Raw genomic sequence first — 25,031 nt, forward strand, 5'->3', positions numbered from 1 at the left:
CACCCCTGCTTTATTTATCACTTGCTAACTTACCACCATGTACTTACTTTGTTTACAGTCTCTCCCTCTTCCTCCCTGTCCACTAAACCTTAAACTCAGTGAGGAACTTGCATCTTTTCTGTTCAGGGATCACTGCCAGCAGCTGAAACAAAGTCTGAAACCTGGCAGATGTTGAGTATATATTTGTTGAATGACTAAAAAATAATACCTAGAGCATCAACAACCAGTCAACTAGAATATCCTATCACTACAGAGAGTCACAAGGTAAATCTTTACTCTCATGGTTATGATGGGACATGAAACACAATACGGAAGTATCACGAACTTACTTTTTGCTCTTGTATCTGGGCCTTCACCACTTTGAACTCGGCTGATGGGGGCTTCTGGTTGGCCACAAGCTCCTCAGTGTCTGCCATCCAGCTGAGCAGGGACTCCAGGGCGTCCTGGAAGCGCCCACAGTGCAGCAGTGCCTCCTGCAGCTGGGCTGCCCGCTGAGCTACCTGCAGAGTTTCCGTTGCGACGGCTTATTTACTGGTTTCACAGAAAATGCAGTTTGCCCACCAGCCACCACTGTTCATGCTCATCTGCCCATCTGGTCACAAATTTTCTTTTCCAGGGCATCTGGGTGGCTTGGTTGGTTAAGCCTCTGACTCTTGGTCTCAACTCAGGTCATGATCTCACGGTTTGTGGGTTCGAGCCCCACAGTGGGCTCTGTGCTGAAAGCATGGAGCCTGCTTGGGGTTCGGCCTCCCTCTCTCACTGCCTCTCCCCCTCCGTCTCTCAAAAGAATACATAAACAAACATTAAAAAATGCTTTTTCTTCTCCTTTTCACTTAAAATCTGCCCAAAGCACTGACAGTGGCCAGGACTGTGGTGGAAAGGAGTCAAAATTTAGCAAGTAAGCCAGGAAGAAAAGGTTACCATCCCAAACGGTAATGTAAAAGATGAAATCTTTGAGACTTTGGAAATACCCAGTACATTTATGATTAGCAATGAATAATTCAAATATTTTAAGATTACCAAAAGAAACAATGTCTTAGTCATTTTTATTATTATCCTTTGACTTCATATTTTATTTCCTACTGATGAATATTTTAAAAGACTACATTAAAAAAACTTATAGTAGAGAGAAACAGGTTTTTATTTTGCTAGGAAAACTGCCTGTGAAGTATCCAATTAAATTCTGCTAGCTCTAAGTCCTACAGGCTTTTTGGACAAACCGGACCCTTTGTATTCTAGTAAATGGAGTCTCTGTGTCCTACACAGAGATATCCTATTGCCCTTCTCACAGATCTTTTCCTTCAGGACTGAAAAAGTAGTTGGCAAGATGTTTTAAGCACTACTGAATATATTTGCACCTGACACTACATTCCAATTGTGTTTGAAGAGCACTACAGTACGAATCAGACTTTAAAGAATGATAAACGTAGTTCTGAGATCTGGCCACAATTGCCTAAGATCTCAAAGCACAGAAAACTACAAGAACAAAAACCACCACCCCCAGATAAGCACAGTCGTCCCCTAACAATGTCCTGATAATTTACGTCATGCAAAGGGCTGCCATTGTGTTTCAGCATGATCTCCTTAAGACACCAGAGCATTGTCTTCCAGTGTTTTCCTTCGTGGGCATTTAGAAAAAAGTGGGATCTACATCTCATAAATGAAATGCCATTTAGAGTTAATAGTCTATAGTGAGGGTGGTAAACCCTTAGACCAGGACTGAAAGAGAGACACGGTGGCTTTCACTTGCACAGCGTGACCTATTATACAATGTAAAATTAGTTGCTGACATTTGAAAATTAGGCTTCACAGAAAAAGTGAGATTTTCAGGTTCCTTTGAAAATAAGCAGACTATCTGGCAACAGTGAACCTAGATCCCTACATGGAATGATTTGCTGGAGCTAAGTACCGGCTGTACCTTTGAAGGTGTATGTGCTCGCTCAACACAAGGTCATGAATCACCCTGGCACTACTGGGCCTCTATGAAAGTCAAGTTAACGGCAGGGAGAGGTCCTATTTCACCCAGCTTACTCGTTTCATTTATGCTGCCCACTGAAGCCCTGTGGGCATCCGAGTTTGGGCTGCCGAGTTGACAGCAACATAAAAAGGTAGGCATGTTTAGGGAAGTTTAGCTACTATAAATATGACGAGTCACAACAAATGCTAGAGAATAATAATCAACAGAAATAACAATGAAGGGAATGGAAAAATTACCTTCTTATTGAGAGTCTTCCACCGTGCGTTGACATCATCCAGGTCATGCTCCAAACCCTGGGTGCTGGTGCTTTTAGCAGCACTCTGAATAAGGCCCTGACCTAACCAGTTCACATCTTGCTGTTGAACCTGCAAAGGTTCAATCTCTTCTTTTTGGAATACCTGCAGTTGGAAGAGCAATCATTTATATAAATTACCTTATCTAACAACCACCAAATACAAACATTTGTTCAATGATCGAGTATCGGTTATCAGAGTTAAAAAGAATTTTTGTTGGCTATTCATATGTGACAGCTACCTTATGAATAACAGTAAGAAACTAAACTTAATATAAATTCATATTATCAAAACAACTCAGGAATTTTAAAGAATGATATTCTAAGTACCTTTAATCAGATTACCTATAAAACCAAGAAAAGAGTTTGTGTCCTCTCTCTACTGCTTCATTAGCATAAACCAGATATTTTCTATCATTCCAATATAACTCTAGTAAAAACAGTATGGAAAATGCAAAGGGGCAAAATGGTAAGATGGGCCCAAGATCAGTCTTCCTGGGCATGGACCCTTACAAGCTCCTCTAAGGATAACTGCTGCTAGCTGACAACTGAAGTTTGAGACTCAAACTGGGAAAGAAGATAACTGACAAGACGATGAGATGAGCTGAGAGGTCAATCTATAGCTTGCCAGAGGAGCCCAAATACAGAGTTAGGAAAAGAGAAAAGACTTAGGCAGGCATAGTAAATAGAATAGATCCTTACCCATCCAGCCCCCTCAATGCCTAGTGAGATGCCAAAGGACTTGCAAGAGCACAGAGACCTCACCCCACAGATGTGCTCACACACATGGCCAGCACAGCAACTCCAGTGACTCTATGGCCACCCCCTGCACTGCCAACCATTTTCCCATGCCCTCCCTCTGACTCTCAGTCTCATCCAACTAACAGTCCTCCAGTGCCTGTAACTGGCAAACAAATCTCATGTATTAGAGTAAAATGCAAGTTCCGTGAAAGCAGAAAGTTGTCTTGCTTATAGTCATTCTATGTCCTGGACTTACCACAGTACCTAGCATGTAATATGTACCTAATAATTATTTGCCGAATGCGTGTCAGTACAGAAAAATTGTATTTACATCTCGGAGTGGATGGCATTAACTCCCCAAAAGAGAATACTGATAATACGTTAACTCTTTCATAGACATACAAATGTTTAAAATACAGGACTTAAAGGATTCCATGAAGAAAAAGAGATGAATTTAACCAAAGAAGGGAAGTTTCAGCTAGATACTAAGACACGGCCGAGTTTGGGGTTTGAGTCATTACACCACAGGGCACCATATAATATACCAATAGTCCAAGTAAATGAACAGTTAACAGAATACATGGAAACATTAAAAAGGCAAGTAACAAAATAATACTTAAAAAATTACGGAGGTAGTATGGAAAATAATTTTACACAGTATGGAAAATAATGGAGAGGCTACAAGAAAAACTGTCTAGACTCTGGCCTAAGGCATGGCGCACAAGATAGTTCTGTGTTATTGCATGTATGAGTAAATTTAGGAATAGCAAACAAATAAATGATCATTTCCCTTAGAAGTCTCTCTGCTAAAAGCCCGAGTTTCTTCTTGTATATAAAATCCTTATAGACAATTTCCATACTGGCTAATTGTTTCTATACAGCAGTGCTGAATACAAAAAGTCAATTACACATAACCAAAGAAATAAGAACTCCTCAAATCACTGAGGAAAAAAAAAAGTTTTCATAATTCTGTGGCAAGGTGGTAAAAATAGAATTTGAAACTGAGATGCTACTTCTTTTCTATACCACTTTCTAAGTTAACTACTTCTAGGAACTAAGAGCTCTGGAGAGGTTTTACTACTTACAAAAAAGAAGGAGGGACAGTAAGAAAACTGCTGCATTCTTAATTCCAGGAACTTGTCTGGTATAGAAGGATTCAGGGAAAAGTTCTACATTTCCTGTCAGATAATGCTCAGGGCAAAAAAAACCTAAGATAACATTCTAGTAAACTGCCTTAACCCCTGATCTTGGTTTTAAAGAAATCAATTTTAAGGCTGCATATCAGAGTAGGTCTGGGTGAGTCGTAATTTTCTGAAGTGCTACAAAAAATATACTAAGGGTTAAAGAAGAAAACTACTGAGGAATCTGTATATTCCTAAGGGCTCAATTACTTCCTACAAATAGACTGCAAAATCCTTTACATTAAAAAAAAAAAGTACTTTTAAGCTTTTAAACTAGTATGTCATCTCACGCAAGCTGAAGGAAAGGGCAATGCTGCCTAGAGCAATGACTTCATAGGCTGGGAAGAGGAACGTTTCTGATACTGTCCAAATTCCTTATCTCTCAGTGGTAACAAATACCTATGAAGAGAGACTTTCCCCCTAATCTAACCCATAAGTACACAAACACAAAGCTTAAAATAAAATAAAATTACCTCTGAGGCAAAGTTTACCAGAAGAGCTTTGTAAAAATACCAAAATAGCTGAACTTCAATCCGAGTGGGAAGAAAAAAATTACAGGCTTGACAAACAGCCTCTACTTATTACAAGGCTGCACCCTTTACTTTCTTACCTCCTTCACCGCTCACAAAAAGTTAGCAGCTATAATGACTGCAAAATACAGCACAGCTTCTCTACTTCCGTGTCCAGAGCTACTGACAGAATTCTGATTTTCAGCACATTTTAAATGTCCTTAATTTGAGTAGCCTACTTCGCAGACCACAACAATAGAATACTGTGTGTTTGTACCTTCATGACTAGGCCTGCTCAACCTTAATAAATACAACAGAACTACCCTTAAATGGCAGAGTCTTAAACCACAATTTGTGTAAAAGCCTCATGTTCACATAAACTCACAGTGGAAGCACTCTAAATGCAGGGGAACAGCCCAGCACCTGCACAAGCAACAGTAGGAATCTAAACAGCTGGGAATAATCATTCTTAAAAAAAGGTCCCTAATTAAGTTGTTACAATGATCACTTTATCAATACCTGGCATCTTGTGGGGTATTAGGCAAACTCCCAAAATAAAAGACTGGATTTGATCATTATTAGAAACACTAGTGACCACTTTAAAAAGGAACCACAAACGCCCGGCATTGCAGTCTCACATTCCCCATTAATTACCTGAGCTGACTGAAAGCCATTACAGACTGTGTCCAATATTCCTGCCTGGGCCCTTGCTTTTCTGGAAGCTGCTTGCTTTCTTACTGGTATGAATTTCGGGGAACACTTTATTTGGACCACCTCCATCTCCCGGGAATAAAGGGGCACCTCCACTGCCTCTTTAGATGCAACGTTGGATTCTTCCGAATCATCTGGTGTCAACACGGTCACATTTTTTACTAAACTCGTGCTACCACAATCTGCATCGTTTCCCTCCACATCTGTGAGAGAGAGATGTAAATCCTCAGAATTTTCCAGAAATTTCCCACTTTGTGCCGTGATTTGGGATTCTCCTGATCCATAGGTTTTCCATTCTTCTCCAGTGTTAGAAATACACTGGCTTTCCCCATCTCCTGACATAATCAATGGATCACACTTTACAGTGCTCTCTTCTAAATCATTCTGCAGAAAGCAATTTTCACCATGGATTTCCCTTTGACCATTTGCACCTTTTGTTTCATCTAGTGGAGGAACATCATGCAAAATCATTTTGAAATTTTCATCAGGGTGGGCACTTCTACATGAAAGCAATGGGATTTTCTGCTCACTAATGGAATAAACAGAAAAAAATGGCCTGTATTGCTCTGCCATATGAATATCTTCAGCTGAAGATAAGCTTCTAATTCGTGACTGGTCTCCAGTTAAAATGCCCTGTTTTTCTTCCCTCTCTGCTGGAGGGCTACATAAACCAGAGTCATCCTCCTCCGACGTTAGAGAATTAGTACCCCATCTGCACTTGCTGGCCTTGGGAACAGCATCTGACATATCAGTAGGTTCAACAAAAGAGCTTTCACTTTTGTTTGCATAATCCATAAAATTGGCTGGGACAAACATTCGCCATGACCGTCTATGTTCTTTCTTTTCTGCATGGGACTTGGCTTTGGGTAATCCGGTGGTTCGAATGATATCACTATTTAGTTTGAGCGCATCAAAGATCATCTTTTCATCTAGTTTGTTAGCTTCACGACCTCTCAGCTCAAATACACTGGAAGAAGCAAGGGCACCGTTAGAGCATAGAGAACTAACATCCAGTGTTCTGTGACTGTAGGGTAAAGTCCGATCTGTAAAATGCCTGGAAGAGAGGCTACCCTTTGAACCAGAGTCTATCTGTTCATTCAGCCTAACAGTATCATAGATTGACCGCTGTGGGACATAACAGTCTTCGATATTTAGGTCCTCCTCTTCTTCACCTTTCCCTACACATGGGGGATTCTGACGTAAACAGTCTGGTCTGCTGAGTGGCTTCCCCATTTTGTAGACAATTAAAACAAATATTGCAGCTCTTGACACAGAAAATAAGAAAGAAGGTAAAGCATCTTTCAAAAAAGTATACTTCTGGACAGCACTATGAAGTGTCGTCAGCATAAAGACACGCTCAAACAATATAGGTTGTGATATAGGAGGTGTTTAAGGTCATCAGTGCATCAGTCTTAAATGCAACTATCCTTTTACCTGGTTGTTTTTAAAATGATTCTTAAAAAAATAAAGTGCATTGAGAACAAAGAACAGAAATCTCCTTCCTCCCCCCTTCCCGTATCCCCCCAGGTTCCCTTTCACATACTCCAAAACACAGAAAACAAACAAACACACACACTTAACAGTGGCTCAAACACTCAAAACATTCCACTGTCAGTCCATTTCCCTTTTTAGTCTAATTTTGCATCTGAGATTTCCAGGTTAAAATTTCCAAATGAGCAAGCATTTTAACAGGCTAGGCTGAATGTTAATATCGGCAGAACTCTGGTTAACTGTAATCCACTTAAAGAAGGCTTGCAAAACTCCATCTCCTTTATAAATAAACCATGCTTCAGAAACTTAAAAGACAAACACAGGGACCATGTATTGTTCAGGTCAAGGCACAAAAACAAATCCTCAGCGAAAAATACGTTGTCGAATGCTGTTAAGAAAGTTAAATTTTTCTTTTACTTTTTTTGGGTGTAGCTATAAATAATCTTGGTTCAAAAGGCAGTTTTTCTTCCCATATTAAGCTTCTTCGAGGCTACCCAAAGGAAAAAAATAGACTTTTGGACAGCCAAGCCAGGACAATCCAGCAACCGTTTAAAGTAAACAGTTAGAAAGCATGGTGTGCTATAAACTCCCCTTAAAAAAAAAAAAAAAAAAGAAAAAGAAAAAAGAAAGTCATTTCCAAAGAGTCTTATCTGATCTTCCTTAAGGCTTATTCCACCTGAGGAAACTGTAGCAAAGAAGAGCTCCGGGTTTCCTCTAAGGCACAAGCAGCGTAATTCACATTCAACTCAAAACCAAGTCTACTCTAACCTTTGGAATTGACCAATTGCGGCCGCGGTTTGGCTTTCATTTTAGCTACAGCTGGAGAGAGGCAGAGGTGGCCGGTGGAGGAGGCAGAAAAGGAACTCCAGCAGGGACGTCCTGCGCGGTCCCCAGCTCCTTAGGGCAGTACGGTCCTCGGGAGGCATCCTCCCGAGCCAGGGCGCTTCCAGCAACGCCCTCTCTCTTCAAGCAACAGCTGCTACGTCCCTTCGCAGAGCAGCGCTCCGGGCATGCAGCTCCCTCTCTTCGCTGCTACGCCCTCCCGCGACTTAACTTCGCCGTCATCTTTTCTTTGACTCCTGGCCCCCTCTCGGGAGCCGGCGGGCTGTTTCAGGGGGAGGTACCTAGAGGCCGAGCGGCTGCAATGCAATAGCTCGGTGGTGACATCAGCGCACATCAGACCCAGTCATGGAGCTGGGGAGAGGGGCGGCTCGAGTTCAGAGATCCTCGAAATCCCACCAACTATGGAGTTCAACATGGGGAGAGATCCGAAGGGCTTGCAGAGGCAGAACCTGACACCAGGGGCTCCCCGAAGGTATCCTTTCGTCAACGCCGGTCACGGCGCTCATTTGAATATTAAATAGCGGGGGCGGAGGGGGGGAGGTAAGAAGAAAGGGACTACACAGGTCACCACCTTTCGGCTGAAACCACACCCTCATATGCTGCAGTTGCACACCGTTTAAGTAGCATTTGCGATGCAAAGTGCGGATCACTTTGGGTCCAATGTTGAGTCATTCCTTTTAAAAGCCCAAGTTCAAGTCTAACTGTTCTCCAGAGCAAATTATTCCTGTGGGCACGGCCCTGAGCACCGCTGCCATGAATATCAGTAGTTACTAATAACCCCACACAGTCCCCTGGAGCTTCATGCAAGGCCCAGGCAAAGATCAAGGGCAGTCAGTAACTCTGGATATTTAATAAACAAAATCACTTCCACAGATTGCTATCTATTGAACGCTCTTTGAAAACACTGAAAATAAATTCAGCAAGAAAAACCTTAACCTCTGTAAGAAAAATTAATACTTTTAATTAAATATTATAAAATCTATCTATTCTTTAGTTTACAAAATAAGCAACATTACCAGAAGTAGCAGAGTTACAAATAAAGGTAGATTGTTTTTTCTCACTCTCACAAAACAATCATCATTTGAACATAAATGATGTGGCAGGGAACTTTTGTACTTTTAATAATAACAAAATTATTATTCCAAATATGAAATACTGTTCCAAAATTATTTTTATAAACTTAAGTATTAGATCTTTTAAAAAATCTATCTGTAACCGTAACTCTATATGTAATAACACCCATTCGACAATTATTTGATGCAATTCAGTATGTGGCTATCATTAGGTTGGGGAAAAAAACAAAATATATACATATACACACACACACACATATATAGCCATCTATAAAGAAAAATATGTATAAAAACACCTATCAATATCACAGTATCAATGCCCATTTTTCATAGTCAAGAAGTGAAATATTTCAACAAGCACCAAATCCTATGGTACTTAAGCACAGAGGCTATTGTGAGATGCTAATCAGATTTTTTAAAAAGTGCACACGGTTTCCTTGTTTGAACAGTAGATTGGGAACTAGGCTGAGAATTAGAAGAAACCACGGGTTTTACTCCCAACTGTCACTGTACTGATATGTAAGACTGGAAAGCTGTGTATTCATGGTAATATTAATATTAAATTTTCCATGAAATGTGGATGAGTACCTTTCCCTAAACATTCTGAGATCCTCAAAGAACTTTTCCCAAAAATGGCCCCAAATCACCTTAAACTCTAACTCTGAATTATTAGCACAATATTATTTTGGCTTTACATAATGCTAAGAAAAGCAAAATGTAACCTTCACAGTTGAGGTGGCTAGTGTATTTTTTTAAACTACACATATAATTTGTTCATAAATACAAGCATCATCAAAAAGTGCTATCTATCAAACACCACAGTAAACACTGGCAAAACACTGGTGCACACCCCTGTCCATATACAATTTCTTATACAAGTCCTTATACAAGGACACCCCTGTCCTGCAGAGATACAGCACCCCTGTCCTTATACAATTTACGGTACAGTGGAGAATACGGATGGGGAAATGGGTACAATATACAGTTTGGAAGTAAGGAGTGCTGTGGAAAAATGCTCTTTGGTGATTATGTTTAAGTACATGCCATTTATTTAATAACAGAATTCCTGTTTTATTAAACTAATTTCAACTAATCCTATAAATGATGAGCCTAATAATTCTGTTTCAAGTTAAAATTTGAACTATTAATGTTATACTGGTATTTATGACAATTATATACATACCTACATGTGTTTATAAAGATATGGATATATAGATATACCTTTGTTACTTAAAATCACATTCCAAAAATCTATCTGGATAACTAAAGAACTCTTACATTTAGAGCAAAACTAGACTGGTTTATCTCTTCCTCCCAAATCTGACTTATTTACAGCTACTTTATTTTTTTTTTTTTTTACTTTTTAAAAAATGTTTTATTATTTTTAAGCCAGAGAGAGACAGAGCATGAGTGGGTACGGGGCAGAGAGAGAGGGAGACGCAGAATCTGAAGCAGGCTCCCGGCTCTGAGCTGTCAGCACAGAGCCTGATGCAGGGCTTCAACTCACAAGCTGTGGGATCATGACCTGAGCCAAAGTCAGACCCTTAACCGAATGAGCCACCCGGGCGCCCCTGTTTACAGATACTTTAAATGTTAAAGTTTCTGATACTAACAAAATTAAGATATATTAAACTGTTAAATATTAATCATTATATCTAGATCTCTCACATTTTCATAAGAGAGAAATACACAATGAATAAAATAAGCAAAGTTTTTCTGAAAAATAGTCAACACTGTTATTTCATATATACAAAAGCCATAATGTTAAATGTTCCCCAAATGTGACTTTACTTACTTTATGTTGCCTACTAGATGTGATCTAGCTAAAGTATCTTCTAAAGGCAGATGATTTTGGAAAAGCACACAAATTCCAACTGAAAAATGAGCAAAGTAGAACCACGTTCTCATTTTATTTTTCTAAAGTTAAATTAAGTCTTTGAAAAGAATAATTACTGAAAACTCTTAGAATTAAGTGCAACAATCCATTTCATAGAAAAGCTAAAGGCTAATTTTATCAACTGATACATGGAGTTTTTAGAGCTGAAAGACTGGCGATATTAAGAAACTCAATGTGCAGTAAGTAGAAAATGTGTGAGTAAATGAAATATTATCCATGAAAACTGACAGAAGTATTTTCCTGGCCCAATGGCTTGCTACTGAAATCTGGATCAGAAGGCAAACAAGAAACATGTGATCTGTTGGGGTTTTTTTGTTTTTTGTTTTTTGCTGTGATACAAAAATAAGCCTTAGGAACAACAAATTCTGTTCTTTCTCAAACAGATGCACCACTAGATAATGAAAACTGAAAGAACCCATGTTTTTAGTTTTCAAACTAATAAACTTCTTCACATAAATGACTAAAGGATTTTTGAGGGTATTTATCAGATGGATATGCAATAGCTATTTATTTCAGTGGAAACAGTTTATATTTAAAATAAAGTAGGATATGCAGACCCCACCACAAAGGAAATAACTTTAGAAACACTTAACAGATTTACTGTTTGATCTTGACAGGAATTTATCTTGATGTGAATGTTAGCTAATAGCTTTAATTGGCACTTGCTATTTTTCCTGTGAGTTACGGAAATACTGTTTTTCTTCTATCTTCAATATGGTTTTCAGATGACAGTGGATAAAAAAATTCTACCTAACATAAAATGATTCTATATGTAACATTATTAATTGAAATATATCCATATGTGCACTGTAACTTCTAAAAGGTAAAGTTCTTTTTTTAAGCCATCCAGTAAGCAAAACCAATGCACCTGTTAATGATCCCCTTCAACTTCCTTCAGAAAACCAAAAACCAGACAAAACCTGAAAACACTTTTCATACTGAAACACTACCAAAGAAATAAAGTAGTCTTAAAATTAAGGTGATTAAAGGCAAGTGAGGAACAGGATATGTGAGTACAGAGATTTTCTCAGGGTATTCTGGTTCCTGGACAGCTCCAAAAGCTCTTCCCTTAACTTACAATCACAGCATTTACCTCTGTGAGACATTGTTTTATGAACGACTGTAGACGGAGACAACCATTTATAAAACATTTACAGGTCAAACTTTCCTTAACAGGAAACCAATGTGTAATTTTATAGCCACAAAGCAAATTCTGTCTCACATGCACAAAGACACACACGCACCTTTAAGCAACTTTCCACGTTAATAAATTATGTAGAACACCTTTTATCTAAAGGGACGCCTATGATAATGACAGTAGAAGCTGCAGTTTTGTGCTCTTGGGGGATTGCTTTAAAATGGTGATACAGGTTTACCCCGTTAACATCAAAACAACCAAAAAAAAAAAAGAAAAAAAAAAGAATCCCCATCCCTACTCTGCCTTATAAAATCTCTGGCTAAAACTGCCATCAGAACAACCTACTGTAATTCCCCAATCTTAATTGAAGCAAGAGAAGAGAGGACCACGCAGCATAAAGAGTGACAGCGTTAGTTAGCAAAAAGCAGGAAGAGAACACACAGTGCCAACTTCCCTTTAGTCACTCCTTTCAGTACAGTACATTCTTGTGTTTGATGTATGAAGGGGGGCACCCCTGTGTTATGCTATGTCATATTCTCACATGAGAATATGAGGGATTATTGATAGCACACAGATCAGCGCCAGCTCTTTGGATTTCTCTCTTACCCAGCATGTATGATATTCCTTCTTCCTAAAATCTTAAATTCCATGTTGATGTAGCTGATTAAATGATGTGATCTTCCCATAAGGTCTATGCATCAAGTCATGGTTTCTATAGTGAGAACATTTTCATTTTTAAAAATACTAGAGGAAAAGCATCGTGCAAGTGCCTTGCTAATATACTCTAATTAACAGAAGTCCAGTCAAGTAAGAATTTTTTTCCCTAAGAAAAACTTCTTATGCAACAGCCTTATTTAATATCCTCCTGTTCTCAACAAAAATGGGGAACGATTTGTCATGGACCTCTACATAACAACACGGGCACCCTCTTTAAAATCCACTGTGTTAAAGCGTATCTTTGGATAATTTTATCTTTAAAAATATGGTGACATCACAGATGTTGTTTTAGGATCATTTCATAAATATCTTAGGAAGATATTTGGAAAGTGATTTATTTTAGCAATACTGTTTACAGATAAGGCTCAAACTGCCTGGTTTCACTTGTCTCATGATAACTGGCATTGTAGCTCACCCACTATCCAAATGAAGACACCTGGGTTAAACAATGACTTTACCTGGACCAGAGAACATGTATCACAGCAAATTAGGCAGGTGTTCTATGGTTTCAGCTTGGCTTAAAAATTCTCTGCTCCCAGGACATCTGGATGGCTCAGGTTAAGTGTCAGACTCTTGATTTCAATTCAGGTCATTACTTCATGGTTTGTGAGTTCGAACCTCACATCGGGTTCTGTACTGACAGTGTGGAGCCTGCTGGGGATTCTCTCTCTCCGTCTCTCTCTCTCTCTCTCTGCCCCTCCCCATTTCTCTCTTTCTCTCAAAATAAATAAATTTTTTTAAAAATTTGGGGGGCACCTGGGTGGCTCGGTCGGTTAAGCATCCAACTTGGGCTCAAGTCATGATCTCACAGTTCATGGGTTTGAGCCCCACATAGGGCCCGCTGCTGTCAGCATAGGATCCTCTTTGGAACCTCTGTCTCCCCCCCTTTCCCTCCCTGACTAGTGCATGTGCAGAGTCTCTCTCTCTCTTTAAAATAAACATTAAAAAAATTCTTTGCTCTATGTAGTACTATTTCAATTTTGAAAATAAAAAGAAATTGGGTTAGAAAGCTTTGTACTGGTGATATGTTCATTTGTGGGGACAAACTGAATGACAATTTGGGGCAGCAACAGAGTGGCCAGAATAAACAGTAAACAGGTTCTGAGGTAAAACATTTTACCATGGCCTAGATAGAGGTGTGAAGGGTGTATATGCTTATTGAAACATCAAGTTTCTTTGATCTTCACTGAAATTAAATCAATTCAATACAGTGATAGTGATTACTTCATGATGATCAGAACATCTGACTGGCTGTTGATGACATCACAGGAACTGCTGGGACATGTTCCTTGTATGCGAGTAGGTTACATGTGTCTTTGATAAATAAAAATGTGGAAATATTAATATTACTTAATAACGTCATTTAGACTTGAAGATAATCTTAGGCTAGTAATCTTTACCAGGAGGTAGGGATGGGGGAACACCAAAGGGAATTTTTCCCTTTCTGCCTAGGAATCGATGACAGTGTGCATAGAATTTAATGTAATATAGAGAAGTATAAGTAGAAAAATGACACTTTAGTTATCAACAGTAATAGAAAACACCTCACACTGCATACATTTTAGTCCAAAGACTAATATTTAGAAGTCAGAAAACATATGGTAAACAGAACTCACACAATCAAAATAGTTTAAAGACTTCAAGCTAACACAAAAGGTAATATTTTCAAAGACTTGGAATAGCTTTCACTGACAGTGAATTAGGACATTTGGTTGAGAATAGCATTTGTTTTTAATTATTATGTTTGGGTTGGTATCTTAAACATGAATTAATTTTGAACTTTCAAGGATATTAGCTGCTATTTCTTAGGATAATTTTTAGGAAAAAAAAAAATGGAAGCAGAGAGGTCTGCCTTATCTAGTTTAAATAATCCATTACCCTCCCAGTGAATAGAAGACACCTCCTACTGAGTAACTGGGTGATAGCTACTAAGTTTCAGTCATATTCCAAACTTGCTATTATGGAAAATTGTTATAAGATTTTATCTATGATTGGGTTCAACTAAAGCTACCAGATAGAGTAATGTCAAACTAAATTACATTTCAAAGTCTATAATAAAAATAGACCCAGTACTTCAGTTCTCTTCTATTTTTAGAAATCATAAAAACTAATAGTTATTTTTAGCAAACTATTAGTTTTTCACTTGATACAGATTATTCTACTTGTTTTAATTTTCCTAAAATAGTATGTCAAAACTAATGTTCAACCAAAGCCTAACTGTCCAAGGAAAACTAAATTAGAATCTGAATTGTACACAGATTAATTGGCCAACTTAATCAAGAGAGACACCATCAGGAAGACCATGAACTGTCTGGTTCTGTTTCCACCACAGCGGTGGTGGTCACCGTCATCACTGCATCATTGATGACGTCATTACAGCATCCACGCATCAGGTTCTAAGCCAGGTTCACACACATTTACTTCATGTTTCTCACCACAGCCGGTTTTATAAAACACTTTCATCAAGTAAGTATTCCTGGTGTTTTTGGTTCGAAATGGACAATGGTTACTTAGCTCACCCAAATTAGGCTACAGAAGAGATGACTCAAAATTTCCCAGAGAAAGTATCAGATGTGCATCACGATGAGTCAAACTGACACAGTGTTCTGCACTATTTCCACCAAAACATCCAAGCTGTGATACTTACTACCTGTGTGACCTTGGGCAGGTCACCTAACCCCTGGCTCTCAGCTTCCTTACGCAAGATGGGGATCACAATGATAGCATCCATGTTTCAGGACTGTTAACAGAACTAAAGACAGGATTTAGAATAACGTTTAACACATACTAAACCCTCCGTAAATGTTAACTGCTTGTAACTGCTTTTTAAAAAACATACATGTACAAATAAACAGAATTAGTGACTGTATGCCACCATCTTTATTTACCACAAGAACATTCTTGTTATTTTTTCCCCTCTGTTGCTGAAATATATTAAATGCAGGTGATTTGTCCACTTGGAAGCTTCTTTTTGAGTCCCTAGGTCTCAAGACACTGAAGTTATGTCAAGATGTTCTTTATTACTAAATTTCATTAAAATCAATCAACTGCTTCCAAAGTAATCAGAAAAGAGACAACACAGCATGCTAAGTGGTTTATTTTAGAAGAAGTGACCACTTTATTTCTCTTCACAATCAAACAGAACAATCTCTGTAACGTTAATGGTAATGATGCTTTAGTGCTTTTCAGTTTGCAAAACACTTTCCATGCAGTGGTGAGAGTGCTCGTCCTACCTTGCTTTTTCTTACTTTCAAAAGAATTCTCTGCATGGAGAGCCCATTTTTTTTCACTGTATTCATGCTTGGGAACACAAAGAAGGAGGTATCGACAAGCAGCGGCACCAATATTATTACTTTTGCCCATTTTCTTACAAGTAGTTGAAGTTGTAAAGAGAAATGAAGGCCTTTTTCCTACACAAATTCACAGAAAAATCCAGAGAAATGATAGGTTTCACAAAAGCACTGAACATGCTTCAATTTCATTAGGAAGAAGACTACTTGATTACCGTCATTTAAGCATTCAGATTTTGTCAGGGTTCTATAGAAAACTCCAGGGACTCACTTATCAAGCTCTCCCCCAGACCTGTGACGCAGCAATGGCCACAGAACATTTTATTTTTTATTATTTTTTTAAAGTTTATTTATTTATTTATTTTGAGGGAGAGGGCGAGGGCGAGGGCGAGGGCGAGGGCGAGGGCGAGGGCGAGGGCGAGGGCGAGGGCGAGGGAGAGGGCGAGAAATACAGCACAAGCAGGGGAAGGGCAGTAGGAGAAGGAGACAGAGAATCCCAAGCAGGCTCCATACTGTCAGTGCAGAGCCCAACATGGGGCTCAATCCCGTGAACCCTGAGATCGTGACCTAAGCAGAAATCAAGAGTCGGGCACTTAGCCGACTGAGCTGCCCAGGTGCCCCAGAACGTTGTTTTTCCGAGAGTGAATTCTCTCATAGGAAATCTCTATTTTGCAAAGCAGAAATAGGAAAGTTTGACAGAGTAATTAGGGAAGTCAAATCAACTGTAAGGTAGCTTTTGTGAAAATTAATTAAGGGAAACCTCACTAAAATGGGAAGTTCAGCAGGGGGAGCTCTCATGCCCTACCACTCAGTCCTCAATTGCAAATCCCACAGGAAGAATCAGACCTTGCAGGTGGATACTACTCTACCGCAGGGCAGGCAGAAGGAAGGACTTACCCCTCCACCCCGATCCCCACAACAGTCCAGCCAAGGAGAGACAGAACAAGTCAGCCAGTGAGAAGCCGCTACACTTTCAAACCCCAGTTTACTCCAATAGACTTTTTGTTGACAACAGCCTTCTCTACTTCTAGCCTTCCTCCATAAAACAATGTTCCTCTCCTTTGTTCTCCAGACTTGCCTATGGTTTTGCCCCGGCATGCTTGTCCCCCATCGCAATTCTCTGCTATTCTCAAGTAAGTCTATCTTTTGATGGTAAAGTACCTGCCAGTTTTATTTTTTAAGGTTAACACTTCCTTCACCTTCAGAAATCAAGATCTATACAGAATCACAGATTTTTAAGCCCTGAAGGAACCAGGCCTTAAACACATTTTATAAATACCAAATGACCATAATAGTAATAAGAAGTTATTTTTCAAAAGTCAGTCACCTAAATAGCGTTATTAAAGATGAGCAAAGGAAACACTATGCCAAGTATAACAATGTAGAATATGATAGTCCATCTGATTCATATTCATTTCTCATGGGAAATAATTTATAGTTTTGCAAGCTCTATTTTCATTTGGCCTTGTTTTATCCTTTATGTGCTAGTGGTGGGACTTACTGTCATACTGGTCTTTACTGCAAAGCAAAACATACCTCATGAATAGAACAAGACCCACGCCAACCCCAAAGACTAATATAGGTCCCATGCATTCCCAATACTTAGGACCTCCTCAGTGCAGGGTTGAACCTGTCTTTGTCCACTGTGGAGATGCAACTCTCACTCATACTGTCATAAATGAGGTCAAAACCAGTGACACTGAATGCTGCCCACCATTTTTATCTAATGTTCCATTTATTAAGCATCACTCAGTGCCATCAAGTGGCAGACGTTTCTCGGCACGGAGGAGCTTTCAGTCCAATCAAAAATAATTTTTTTCCTAATCCTCTGGAGTGTGAGCCCAAGATCTTTGTTTTATAAAACCAGGATTACAACATGGAACTCCACTCTGCTTTTACAAATATGAACTTCTGGAAGAAAAAGTTTACAAAAGAAATTAAATTAAGAAGGATAAGAAGACTATAAAAAGGGAAAGAGCAGGAACAGACTATAATTCACCATCTAAACAAAATGCTGGGAGACAAACATGAAGAGAACAAGCTTTTTGTGTTATACGCTGGCCTCTGCAGCAGAGTTCAAAACATGGCTTTGCTCACCAGATGTCAGTTGTAAATGACATCAGACGCAGACTCTAAAATGTTAGTTTTAGGCTTGCCTAAAACTTTTCAAGTACCCTTTGACCTCTTGATATTATCTCAGGTTTTATTCCATGAGGGCCCAAATCCCTAGTAAGCTTGCAAGTCCCCACATGCCTGGATGTTACCCCCATAACATGCTCCTTCAGGCTCAAATGCTCGCTACATGACAGCCATATTAGAAGGTTCTACAAAATAGGCAATCTCCTTCAGATACCAATTATAAATTTATTTTAATAACGAAAAATAATAAAAATTTTTCTAATAAAAATAAAAAATAAAGATATGAAATAAAAATTCTCTTTAAAAGTGAAAATTAAAAATTTTTTTAAATATAAAAATGAAGAATTCCCTACCTTGAACACATTAAGCTGTTGGTTAATGGTCTCTGTTTCCATACCAACAGGGCCTTGAGACTCTTCATGTTCTTCAGCCTTCTGAAGCAGAGTAGAGAATTCCTTCAGTTTGCTGTAGAATTCTTCAAGACGCTCAACCGTCCCTTCAACTTGCTCTTCTCGGGCTTGTGCTCGGTCCAGTAACTTGTTGCATTGTTTGCTTAAAGCTTCCAAGTCCCTTTTGATTCCAACAAGATCAGGAGAGGTTTCTTCCATGGCCAGCATCCTCTTGCAGGTTTTATTAGCATTGTCGTTGCTTGCTATGAGGGCTTCTAGTTTCTTCAGAAAGGCTTTGATATCCTCCTTTTGCTTTTGCAATGTTTCTACATCTCTCCCCACTGGGGCCATACTATCTAGTTCATCATCGAACTCTGCAAACTGAGAAAACATTTCTCGGATGGTATTCTGGAAATGCCCAATGCCCTGAAGCTTGGTTTCTAAGAATGAACACCTTTCATCAACCTGTTGACTCAATGCACTATGTTCTTGAGCTAAGGTTTCTGCTTGTAATAAAACATCAGAGGTTCCCTTTGAGTCTGAAGCTTCTACCACAAGGTCTTGTGCAAGCCCTTTGACCAAATCTACCTGATGTTTCAAGGTCTGAAGGGTCTTCTGCTGAGTCTGCAACACAGTCAGGTATTTGTTACTGTAGGCCTGGGGTCCTAAGGAATCATAGACATCTAGCTGCTCCTTTGCACACTGAAGCTGCCTTTTAGCTTCTTTGGAAACTTCTTGAAATTCTTTAAACTTCTGGGCCATGTTCTCCAGAGAGAACTTCTTACTGTGAAGTTGCTCGGTGACCATGTCTACTTTCTGGATCAGTGATTTATTCTCATCTGTAACAGCCTCTTTATCTACCTCACAGACACTGAGCAAGCTATTGGCTGCATTGTTTAGCAGTTCTACCATCCCCAAGTGTTGGTTCATTTCCTTCTGCAGAGACTGTAACTTGGCAACAGAATTCTCTGTTTCAGCAGGATCCAAGCAAAATTTTATTTCCTCCAGGTTATTTTGACATTTGTCTATCCATGGCCGGAGAGTCTCTACATGCTCTCTGTACTTGAGGGCTTTTTCCAGTGAATCTTTTACCCTGTCTTCCCGCTCTTTCACCTGTTTATTAAATCCATCCCAGTTGGTTTTAATTGAGTTAAGTTGTAATTGTAAGGCTGCCTTCTCAGACCCTTGTGTTTTTAACAAGAGATTTTCACCTTCTGCAATGGTTTTTTCATAAATATTAGACTGAGCAGACAAAGTATTACTAAAGTCTTTCTGATCTTTAATTAAGGACTCCAAGACATCGAGTTTGGCTGATATGGGGGGACACTTGTTTTGCTCTTCTTTCTTTGTATCCAGCCAAGCCTGAAAGTCTTGAGACATTTGCTGAAATTGGTGAGAGCTCGCACAGGCTGACTGAAGGTGCTCAACATGATTCTCTAAAAATGAAATCACAGACATGTTTATTTTTCATCAAAACGTAATTCTGTCTGCGAAAAGCCAAGAGAAAGACCACCAAGTAAACGTACAGAACTGGCTAAAAGGAAAGCCTGTTAGCACTAACTGTAAGAACTACAAGTGAGCTCAAGTCCGACATGGAGGCTGAGGAGGAGCAGGAGGGGAGCACCACAGGAAGAACAGAGGCTGTCAAGGCTAGATCCTGGAGCCAACTCCATTCTAGTACGAGGAAGTGATAACTGTTCAGAGTTCACGGTATTCTGATAAATAATCCACCTCCTGTAAAATCTGACTTTTCCATTTCCGTGATTTGTACCTGTCATAGGGGCACTACGGAGCACCTGGGGACTACAGGGGTTAGGGTTCCAGCCTGGCCTCTCAAAATGCTGGAAGACCCTGGACAGATGACTAAACCTCCAAGCCTCATTTCCCCAAATGTAAATTGGCAAAATCAATAGAAGCTATTGTGGCGATTAAATGACAGCACATGTAAAGTTCTTAGCTTACTGCCTGTCACATAAAAGTGGTCGTAACAGGAATAATCACCAACACGCTAGCTAATATTCATTACCAACATCCTGTCAAAATAAAGGAGTAAATCTGAAACGGCTGCTACGATCAATAAATAAATCCAATCAATTAAAAAAGTATAAACTGAGTATTTACTAGGTGCAAGGCCCTCAGTGTTACTTTCAAACAGAACAAAGATAGCAGCCAAATGCAGGCCATTCTAACGTGCAGTAACTCACTACCACTGCCTCTGACACATCCTGGCTCATCTGTCACAGAATTATGGCCACAGTAGGTGAGAGAGAAACACCTACTGCTTCTCTTTCACACATTTCTTTAGAAAAGCTGTCTGCGGCAGAATGAAACAAAGTAACTGTAGATGAGAAAATGATACAAAGCCTTTTTAATAACTGTATTCATCTGTTTTTCTGATGCAGTGAAACTGTCACAAGACAAAAACGTTTAGATCTTTTACCTTATTTTATTTATTTTTTATTTTTTTAAATGTTTATTCACTTTTTGAGAGACAGAGACAGAGTGTGAGCAGAGCAGGGGGCAGAGAGAGAGGGAGATGCAGAATCCGAAGCAGGCTCCAGGCTCTGAGCTGTCAGCACAGAGCCCGACGCGGGGCTTGAACTCACCAACTGTGAGATAATGATCTGAGCTGAAGTCGGATGTTGAACTGACTGAGCCACCCAGGTGCCCCAAACATTTATATCTTTTAAAAACCAGGTTGAAATATCTGAAATTTCAACGGGCCTTCGTTCAAGGGATTTTTGCCAATTTTGTGTGCAGAATTTCCCCGATGCTACATCTGCACGTGAACACAGAGTGACTCTCTGTGCTCATGTGAGTGGCCCCTTCTCCATCTACAATTTCAGTGAGGGCAGACTCTCTTTAGGGTCCTAGCTTCCTGGCAACAGCTTGGAAATACAGAGCAGGCAATACTTGATCTCTATTTCCAGGCAATATATGTATTAAAAGAAGACGAACCTGTTTTTTGTTCAATATCCTTAAATGACTTTATGATGCCTTCTAGTTGCCTACTCAGTTCTGCTTTCAAGTACTCTTCTTTAACCAGTGCTGACAAATCCTCACAGAGGGCCTGGGCCACCTTTATCTGTTTCATTTCCTGCTCCAGTTCCTGCTTCATTTTTTGGGCTGCTTCCAACTGCTGGTTCATGGCATCAGGGTGCGTGCTCACGGCCGCACTGGTGATGAGTTTATTATCCAAGTCACTCAGTTTATCAGAAAGGCTTCTCAGCAGGCTTTGATACTGTGTGCTCTTAATAATGGCTTGGTCGATCCAGTCACATCTGTCACTCAATTGTCCTGTTAGGCTGTCCCACTTTTGGGTCACAGCTGCCAGTTGCTCTTTCACAATCCCATGGAAAGAGGGGTGTTCACCAGGTCTGCTCAAAATGCTCTGACCAGCTGCAGTTAGCTGCTCATATTGAGGCTTCCGAGTATCAAATTCTTGCAGCAGGATCTAAGGCAAAGAGGTAACAAGGGTAAATAAACATACAAGTTAGTGGATAATTATGGAAAACAGAGCTTTGAGTTTCTAAACAGACATAAATGGTATTTACTTATCTAGTTTTTACTTTTGTTTTTTAGTTCCTGTTTTCCTAGCTTTTATTTCAAGGGCAGTGCAATTATCTTAAATTAATCCAAAGAGCAGTGGTGCTTCACAGAGATAACATTTTGTCTAAAATAATATCCCTCAAAGGGGAAAAGAGAGTAAATATAGCAGTCTGGGCAAAATGAACAAAAACCCATGTACAAATTTTCATATACAAAGACCAGCATTGCTATTGGACAAGTTCATATCACACAAACACCAAATTTGTATTTTCCTACTTGTAGTTGTCTCTTGGTAGGATATTTTAAATGCTCTATAGCATTTTACACCAAAGGAAATGTCCAGTGATAACAATGTTAGAATACATTAACTCATGGTGCATTGATTTATAAAAGCTCTTTTAAATATAAGATTATTGACATTTATACTCTATATAAAAATTTTAGCCAATAAATCATGTTGCTCAGAATGTGCAGGCTCAACACTGACTCTCGTTATAAAATGAATGATCTAAAAATTTCCTTTTTATATTAAGTTTCTAAATGTTTATTTATTTTGAGACAGTGTGCATGCATGTGTGTGAGCCAGTGGGGAGGGGTGGCTGGGCGGGGAGGGGCAGAGAGAGAGAGAGAGAGAGAGAAAATACCTAGCAGGCTGCGTGCTATCAGCGCAGAGCCTGATGTGGGGTTTGATCCTACAAAATGTGATATCATGACCTGAGCCAAAAACAAGAGTCAGACACTTAAGCAACTGAGCCACCCAGGCACCCCCTAAATTGTAGTATAATATTTTATCTATCTTAGGGAGACTACCAAGACTAGGGGCAATTGTTTCTGCCAAATATTTATTTATATCTTTTGTTTTCACTATCTTCAGGGTAAGAACATATATGAACTAGGACATATTGACTCTAAACTACCGAGACTGATTTGTGTTTTCAAAAGTATAGGATTAGCCGCACTGCTCTAATACCACTCCATATACAGGAGGAAATCTAACTGGAACCACAATGGAGCTTTTTCTATCTGACTTAAATTTCATGTATTTTTTTTCTCCTTGTGGATTTATCCACTTTGTAATTAGACTGGTCTAACCCACTCTGTTTCAAGGTTCCCTCTCTGTTTTGCTTACTCTTTCTCCTGTTCTTATTCTGTCTTTCCACCCCTCAGGGCTGTATTGCATGAGTTTTACAAGTTTCATTATCTTTTACCACAATCAAAATGAATAAAACCTCAAAGGAGCAATTTCTAAACAATAAAAAGCATATACCAGCTTCTCATAAAAATGTAATTACTTATACAATCACATTAATATTTCAAAGAAGGCCCTTTTTAACAGGGTCGGCACAAACCACAATATGACTCAAATGATCAAGGGACTTGACACACTCATGGGCTCAGGAGACTGATGCCTCCTGGCTTTGGTTCCCTGGGGGTTTCCCCACTAACCTCAGGATGTTATCTTATGGGCATCTGAAACATGACAAATACACTTCAAGGCAGTTTAAGCACATACTGTCCACAGCTAATGTATTTATAATGAAAACACTTGTCTTATTAAGTCAAGTCATGTAACACTCACCTGCACCTGCTGCCTTTGTGTGTTTAGCATATTTGGGTCAATTGACAAGGGCCCAAGAACACTGACCATCAGTTCTTTCTCCACAAGCCACTGTTTTAACTGAGCCTCTACAGTCTGGAATTGGGTTAGATTATTAGAGGATTCTTCCAGTTTTTGTTGTCTATCAACTGTTAATTGATTGAGTTCTTGCCACTTAGAATCTAAAAGAAAAAGATAAAAAATAAAAGAGGTGTTTGGTTTTCATACATTAATATCACTACATGTATGAAGACTGCAGGATAGGACTCAGAATGATACATAGGTGGCTATCATTACATCTTTGTAACTCTTCTTACACAGTCGATTAAAGCCGACTCTAAGGGTTAATGGCATTTAATGATACAGATTTTATGATGCTGGTGCTGGGTATCAACCGAAGTACATGAAAAATAAATTTGAATCTGACCCTTGAAGATAACGTAGAATAATATGGAATATTCCTTAAAGCAAACAGGATCCAGAAATCCTCGTTTCTTCTAGAGGTCCTATACAGTCTGTTTATTCAACAATAACTGCCCTACTAGAACAATGAACATTAATTCTTTCCTTTAATAGGAAATCTTCAATGATCAATTCTGGGCAAATGACTCCCACATTTGTATATCCATGCCCATTCTATTTTATTTAAATCACCACTGACAACCAGCTGCTTGAAAGTTACACTAGGAAATCTCACCAACCCTTCACACTTAACATAAAAAAATCACTTTTTATTCCTATTGAAACTGTCAGATTTTTCCGATTTTAGATTACTTTGAAAGGTTATTCTCTCTTCCACGTCACTGAGAAACAATAATTCAGAATGTTCTTTCATGACTCTCCAAACTCCTATATCCTTGATCATAAAACCTGAAACCCATCCTTTACATTCCTAGTGCCTAACTCCATTTTGGTCCTCATCATGGTGTGCCTAGACTAGTGTTTCTCAAACCCCAGCTGCATTAGAATGACCTGGAAGGATACAGGTTGCTCGGCCCCATCCCCAAAATTTACAATTCAGGAGGTCTGAAGTGGGGGCTGAAATTCTGCATTTCTGGAAAGTTCCCAGGTGACACTGATGCTGTTGCTCCCAGGAGCACACCTTTGAGAACTATAGTCCTAGACGACTAGTCTTACCACTGGTTTCCTTGTAATTAGGGTATCCCAGTTGCAACTAATTTGATTCTAAAATAATTTCCCTTAAAAATCACTTAAATATGTCATTTCTGTGCTCGTATCCTTCAATAACTAACTCCTCACCACCTAGATGATAAAATCGGAAGACTTCTGCCTCACATTCAAGGCCTCCCACAAACGGACCCTAATCTACTAACAGTAGAGGGTATGCAGTCTTAGATGAAACCTCTAACCTAGCCCTGTTTATCCTACCATTATCATCCAAACAGGCTTCTGCTTACATAAGCCCCATACCTAACACAGCCCTATCTCCTCTCTGTATACCCCAGCTCTGTCCTTCATCACAGTTCTACTAGATT

At 39.3% G+C, this 25,031-nt stretch overlaps 1 protein-coding gene across 27 annotated transcripts in view; it reads right to left on the reverse strand.

Moving 5' to 3' along the window:
* Positions 1-25,031, reverse strand: part of DST (dystonin) — a 502,305-nt gene that overhangs the window by 78,504 nt on the left and 398,770 nt on the right. For all 27 annotated transcript variants that reach the window (XM_086707113.1, XM_086707116.1, XM_086707108.1 and 24 more), the window contains 5 exons: positions 23,518-23,717; positions 21,348-21,843; positions 18,354-19,825; positions 2,215-2,376; positions 330-500 (listed from right to left, as the gene is read on the reverse strand). In XM_086707113.1, coding sequence (XP_086563239.1) covers positions 330-500; positions 2,215-2,376; positions 18,354-19,825; positions 21,348-21,843; positions 23,518-23,717 — 2,501 coding nt within the window. The remainder of the gene's footprint in view (positions 1-329; positions 501-2,214; positions 2,377-18,353; positions 19,826-21,347; positions 21,844-23,517; positions 23,718-25,031) is intronic.

This window comes from Puma concolor, chromosome B2, assembly GCF_028749965.1.
Source record: "Puma concolor isolate L17-30 chromosome B2, mPumCon1.1.hap2, whole genome shotgun sequence".
Lineage (NCBI taxonomy): Eukaryota > Metazoa > Chordata > Mammalia > Carnivora > Felidae > Puma > Puma concolor.